Source organism: Saccoglossus kowalevskii, chromosome 5 (genome assembly GCF_978046115.1).
Source record: "Saccoglossus kowalevskii chromosome 5, keSacKowa6.1, whole genome shotgun sequence".
Lineage (NCBI taxonomy): Eukaryota > Metazoa > Hemichordata > Enteropneusta > Harrimaniidae > Saccoglossus > Saccoglossus kowalevskii.
Window position 1 is genome coordinate 2,883,399 of NC_140645.1, and position 6,984 is coordinate 2,890,382.

General features: G+C 35.0%; 1 protein-coding gene across 2 annotated transcripts in view; it reads right to left on the reverse strand.

Annotated features, from left to right (window-relative positions):
* The window catches only part of LOC100329047 (PKnox transcription factor), an 18,738-nt gene extending 11,754 nt beyond the window's left edge, over nt 1–6,984 (reverse strand). For both annotated transcript variants that reach the window (XM_085499052.1, XM_085499053.1), the window contains exons 1-3: nt 6,894–6,984; nt 2,611–2,943; nt 821–992 (exon numbers count right to left, since the gene is read on the reverse strand). In XM_085499052.1, the coding sequence (XP_085355178.1) occupies nt 821–992; nt 2,611–2,897 (459 nt within the window). In that variant the 5' untranslated portion in view covers nt 2,898–2,943; nt 6,894–6,984. The remainder of the gene's footprint in view (nt 1–820; nt 993–2,610; nt 2,944–6,893) is intronic.

The window sequence follows — 6,984 nt, forward strand, 5'->3', positions numbered from 1 at the left end:
CATACTTGCCACAAGGGTTCAAATATTGACATGTGCACCATTGAGTGGCGTACTTCTTGTCATCAATGGTGCACATACTTGCCACAAGGGTTCAAATATTGACATGTGCACCATTGAGTGGCGTACTTCTTGCCATCAATGGTGCACATACTTGCCACAAGGGTTCAAATATTGACATGTGCACCATTGAGTGGCGTACTTCTTGCCATCAATGGTGCACATACTTGCCACAAGGGTTCAAATATTGACATGTGCACCATTGAGTGGCGTACTTCTTGCCATCAATGGTGCACATACTTGCCACAAGGGTTCAAATATTGACATGTGCACCATTGAGTGGCGTACTTCTTGTCATCAATGGTGCACATACTTGCCACAAGGGTTCAAATATTGACATGTGCACCATTGAGTGGCGTACTTCTTGCCATCAATGGTGCACATACTTGCCACAAGGGTTCAAATATTGACATGTGCACCATTGAGTGGCGTACTTCTTGCCATCAATGGTGCACATACTTGCCACAAGGGTTCAAATATTGACATGTGCACCATTGAGTGGCGTACTTCTTGTCATCAATGGTGCACATACTTGCCACAAGGGTTCAAATATTGACATGTGCACCATTGAGTGGCGTACTTCTTGCCATCAATGGTGCACATACTTGCCACAAGGGTTCAAATATTGACATGTGCACCATTGAGTGGCGTACTTCTTGCCATCAATGGTGCACATACTTGCCACAAGGGTTCAAATCATTGATGCATGTTCCCATCGTAGAAGACCAAAAATTAGGAAACCTATTTCATGACATTTTCTTACCAAGTTGTCGACTTCACTGTCATCACTGAAAAACGGTTTGCCTTCCTGTTCCTGGTGTCGTACAAACGTCTCTATATCCACGTCAAAGCTTGCTGATGTCGGTGGATCTGTACTTTGTGTCGCTTGTTCACATTTCTCAAATAAAAGAGCCATAAGAGGAAACAAAGGATGCCTACAACAAACAAACAATTATGAAGAATAATAACTTTTTTTCTCAATCATCACCAAACTGAGGAGTGTTTGTTTCATGTTTAAAGATAATGTTTTATTTGATGTTGATAGTAAAATCAGAATAGTATGTTTATTATATAATTATGTCCGATACTGGAAGGCAGTGACACAAATCACTATCAGGGACTCCTTGATGGCATCTCTGGATGGAAAGTGTATCTCTCTAAACCTACTCAACATTTCTTTCAATTGAGAGAAGATTTTTATATGGTTTACAATTTTCTGTTAGAAACAGGGATTTTATGATTAATTGATAAAATAATTACGAGGTTTCAGTCAACTTTAATCATGTAGAAATCATCGTCAACATAATTACAGATGAAAATGCAAATAAGTAAAATAAAAACTGCTGTGTTATTCTATCAGTGTTGTTCAAGGGTACGAACAGCATGGCGGTATTGCCACAGTTTGTTCTATCACCACACTGGTTAGATTTTGCTGACATCCAGAGTGGTTTAACAGTGTAGAATTGATACTTTGCTGAAAACTGAAAACTTTGCATTGAAAGTTACGTAACTAAATAATTATGTTCATTACATAATTTAGTATGTTATTTATCACAATTTCTGTAATAATAATGCAAATAAAATGTTATGCAAATTATTATGTTCAATTATGACACCACAGTGGATTAAATTTCTGAGTAGTAGTGTCCTACATTCATCACAACATGGGAGCATACTTTGGATTGACAAAAAAATTCACAGCGGTTTATCTCGTTAAACCCATCATTCTTGAGTGAATTCCATAAACAAGATATGACAAGTAGTAGTACAATATGAAAGAAGGTGACGAAGAGTCCCACACAATGACATTCTCTCAGCTATGTGGTAATATCACATGGCATCCATATTAGGAATATATCTAATTACGCTCAGCTTAAAATTATTCATTGAAATATTGCTACAAATTTATTGTATACTCAAAATAAATTTAATAATTTTAATCTGTTCCATTTTTTAAAGATGTTAAAAATCAGTTTGGAACACTGAAAAAACAGAAGAATTATTAAATAGTGATCAAATCTAGAACATTGGCTAGCAGTGAATTTAAAGGTCGTGGCTGACAAGAAACCCTATTGCCAGGAATGTGCGTTTATTTGGTCTGCAGTGGTTCTAGAAACTTAAGCCACTGTAGCCTGGAAAAATGGTACTTATAAATTTGCATGTTATTTGCATAATTATCAAACAAAAGTTATGATGACTAAAACACTGAATTTATCGTTTAAAAATTCAGAGTTTTCAGCAATTTATCAAATTGATTTAAAAAGTGAGAGCAATGGCACAGTGGGGAATAAACTACTGTGACTATCGGGATAATAACTGGTAGTGTAAGAACAAAACATTGTGGTGGTACTGCCATGCTGTCTGTGGAAAAGACTGTACTAACACTGCACACACTAAGACGTCCAAATACCGTAATTTAGTGTTAAACCGAGGTTATAGTATTTCATCATCATAAATAACCTTGAACTTCTAAGCCCGACACCTAATTTGCCTTTTCAGTATCTGCTTGTCTTAAATAAAAAATAAAATTAAATAAAGTAATTTTCGCCATACCTGTATACGGCTCGTTTGTCATTTTCTAATATGGTATGCGTGTCCACGATAGCAGCTGATTGTACAACATGTTCCAAAGTTTGTGTTGGTTGTGACAATGACGGTTGTGGAGTTACCGACTGTGTAGGTGTTGTAACTTGCCGTACTTGAATGGATTGTGTGGCAGCCTGGCTGATAGCTTGTGCAGTGGATACTTGTACTTGTTGTATATGTGCATCCTGGTACGAGGGAGGAGCTAACCCAGTATGTGCCTGTATAATAGATATAGGTACCGGTGTATGATGCATGATGACGCTTGTAATCTATTCACACCAAACTGGCCTATCCAGAAATCTGAAGTTAAAAATTAATGATTAATTCATAAGTTGCATTGAAATATAACTATAATTTTTAAGTGCATATGTATATTGATGTAAGACTACTTTTCACTCTCTCAAACTACTACTGTATAAAAGGCCTATGTATATTGATGTAAGACTACTTTTCACTCTCTCAAACTACTACTGTATAAAAGGCCTATGTATATTGATGTAAGACTACTTTTCACTCTCTCAAACTACTACTGTATAAAAGGCCTATGTATATTGATGTAAGACTACTTTTCACTCTCTCAAACTACTACTGTATAAAAGGCTTATGTATATTGATGTAAGACTACTTTTCACTCTCTCAAACTACTACTGTATAAAAGGCCTATGTATATTGATGTAAGACTACTTTTCACTCTCTCAAACTACTACTGTATAAAAGGCCTATGTATATTGATGTAAGACTACTTTTCACTCTCTCAAACTACTACTGTATAAAAGGCCTATGTATATTGATGTAAGACTACTTTTCACTCTCTCAAACTACTACTGTATAAAAGGCCTATGTATATTGATGTAAGACTACTTTTCACTCTCTCAAACTACTACTGTATAAAAGGCCTATGTATATTGATGTAAGACTACTTTTCACTCTCTCAAACTACTACTGTATAAAAGGCCTATGTATATTGATGTAAGACTACTTTTCACTCTCTCAAACTACTACTGTATAAAAGGTCTATGTATATTGATGTAAGACTACTTTTCACTCTCTCAAACTACTACTGTATAAAAGGTCTATGTATATTGATGTAAGACTACTTTTCACTCTCTCAAACTACTACTATTAATCTTTTCACCAACACAATTATTCTGCACTTTTTTGTTTGTATTTTTCAATATTTTCTGGAAATGAACCCTAATTTTGGAGCTAACATACAAAATTTGTGTCAAATTTTAGTTTTTATTCAAAACGTTTGGCTATTTTCGTCCCAATCTTTTGAGGGAAAGTGCAGACTATAAACAGGACTATTTTGTAAATTTGTGATGAAAAGAAGGAACTGGTGGTGAAAAGGTTAAATAAAGTATGTATTTATTTACAATTTTTAAAATTGATATTCACACTAAATTAAGTCTACATAAATATGTTATAATTGAACCCTTTGCTTTATTGGTAAATATCATAAATCCACTATTAAATCCATAATGATTAAAACAGTAAAATTAAATAAGAGTGAAATATAATACCATAACATTATATTAGTATATTTATTTCATACCAGTGTTGGATATTTGTTACACATTCACATAATTGATTACAGAATTTTAATAATTCTTATCATTTTACGGTTTTGTTTTTAATTCAGGGTAAATTTATAACCTATGAAATTAGATTACAATCAAAAGTTTTTAATTTAATTATTATTTATCTTAAATGTATCTGTTATAATCTTATTTTGCAAGATTTTTAACAGTTACTTTTTAATTGTCTTTGTTCGTCTAGGAATTTTAAGGTAGCAACGGGAGAAAAACATTCAAAATTAATCTGTGATTCAGAAATTTTCTAAAAGTTATTAAGCATGAAACTATAACAACCTATACCTCATCTGAAAGAACGATGAATACTGTGATACCAATGTTTGTCTAAAGCTATACCTTATGGTTAATTTCACTTTTGTCGTTATTTTTTTACTATTACATACTTTCAGTCATGCGAATAACCTGTGAATTGCGTGAGATAATGCTGTGGCTAGAAGACATTTGTTATATCTTTCTTTGTTTTCTAGCTACATGTACGACCATACAACATACTATGCTACAGTTTTGACTGGTTGCAGTTAGAAAACTAATGCACAGATAAAAATATCAAAACAAAGGTTTCATATACAATGTCATGAAAAGCTGCTTCCAAAAAACAACACTTCAAAATGAAGCTGGAAATCCTGCCAAGCATGAAAGCATTTTTAGCTTTATTTGACTATGGAGTTAAAAATGATTTGACCTACAAAATTAACAGTCAAGTAATCCTTTAGACAAATATTGATACAGTATTTCAGACATTTGCACCTTCCCCTTATCCGCCCACATGGAGGCAAGAATATTTTTCTTCTATAATCTAAGCTTCCAGATAATGTACAAGTTGTTATAGTAACATGCTCCATAAGAATTTCTGAATCACAGATCAATTTTTTCCCCCTATATTGTTTCTTTATTAAGAGAATGCTATGAAATTAATTCACTCATGGATTATTTTCTTGTGGTACTGCTGGTTGTAATCAGTACAAGCTGATACTGAAGTTAGTTAAACTGTGTCCTTTTCGGCCACCCTTGTCTCACAAGTCATTAATTTCATAATGTTACATACTAATTAATATGTCCAGTATCTAGTCACTTGGTGGGTGGTCCTAAAGGGGTGGGTCTTACAACAAGTGGCATCTTTCACATTAATTATCCCATTTAATTGCTGTCTGTTAGAGTCCTACAATGAGGGATGGGCCCCAGTGAATGGGACAGCCCCCATTTACCCTGATTTATGATCACTGGAAACATTGACTTTGAGATTGTAAGGACATGTACACTTTTAGAGGTCACAGACTTTGCACACCACTATATTGCTTTAAAACTAGGAGGAAATTTATTTGATTACGAACAAAATATTTTACAAAATTCTTTAAAATTAATTTATGCTTCACGGATAAATCTGAGTTAAATTACCAGAAATTATTCATTCACTTAGGAAATCTATTGTGAATTATTAATTATAATAATATAGTTCACATATAAACTCAAGAATAATATCCATTAAAAATTATTTGGCACTCAAATTCATATTGTAACAGTATCATGCCTCACACAAAATATTTTGATTGTAGAGACGTTTCCAGTATTATTTCCCCTCAACCCTGGAAACGCTTTGTTGAAAAGTGAATGACATTGGTAGTTTATTTACTCATAATGAAATATATTATTTCTTAAAATTATTGTCTCAGTTCAATCATCAACGAAGCCTGGATCGAACTTTGTGTTAGCTTATGTGCACAACACAAGTCAGCATTACTGCTAAACAAACAATGGTCTCAATGCCTACGCGTTCGACGAAGCCCTTAGACAGACAGTATAGCCAATTAGTAAAAATATATACTGGTTCCGTATACATGCGCCAAACGTGAAACTCGGAAATTAAAACAAAAACTGTCTATGATCGACTAAAAATTCAGTGAACTATGAGTAAATATATGTAATATTATGTAGAGTACGGTCACCCAGACGCAAAACGACACAGTAAAGCGTTTGTGACGATCGCCATTTTGGATACAGAAAACACACAAAGTAACAAGAAAAAACGGGAAAATTACAAGTCACCATGCGTTCAAACGGGGAGAAAACATCACGATCGCTGGATTGGGCGACCCCATGAGATACCCAAATGTCGAGAGAGTGATTAATCGATCATTAATGGGCAGTATTTCCGCGTAACTGACAAGACGAAAGGGTGAAAACTGGGCAGACTCTCCGAATAGTGACACAACAAAGCCAAAGGCAACAAAAGAACGGTAGAGTTGTTGAGCGTCAATTCACCCGGCGATCATACACAAGAAATGCCCTTTTTAACGACTCCCCGTCAAAAGATAGACGATCGAGCCATATGGAAAGCAGAACTATAAATCTGACATCGTCTGACACCCTCTAAATGTCATCAATGCACACAACGAGGGCTGAACTCGGTGAAAGATCTATTCTGTTTTGAGTTATGTCCGACTGCTTGCCAGCGATCAATATCGCCTCACAGCGTGATAGACAAATTCAGTTTTTCTCAACTCTGCACTAAATTGTCAAGTTTTTCTTCGCTATAATTTTTGTGCGAACATCGGCTGAAACTACAAATCCAAAGGCTAGACAAGCTTGGAATGGCAGGTTGAACTCCCTAAATAATTCGAAGTTGTGGGGTTTGGGCGACTTTGACTGACAACCTACCTTATCTGTCACTCTTCGTCAACGGACGCTGCCGCTTTTTGGCGGCCGTCAATTTACAACAACGGCCCCCAAGTGATTGACACCCATCACG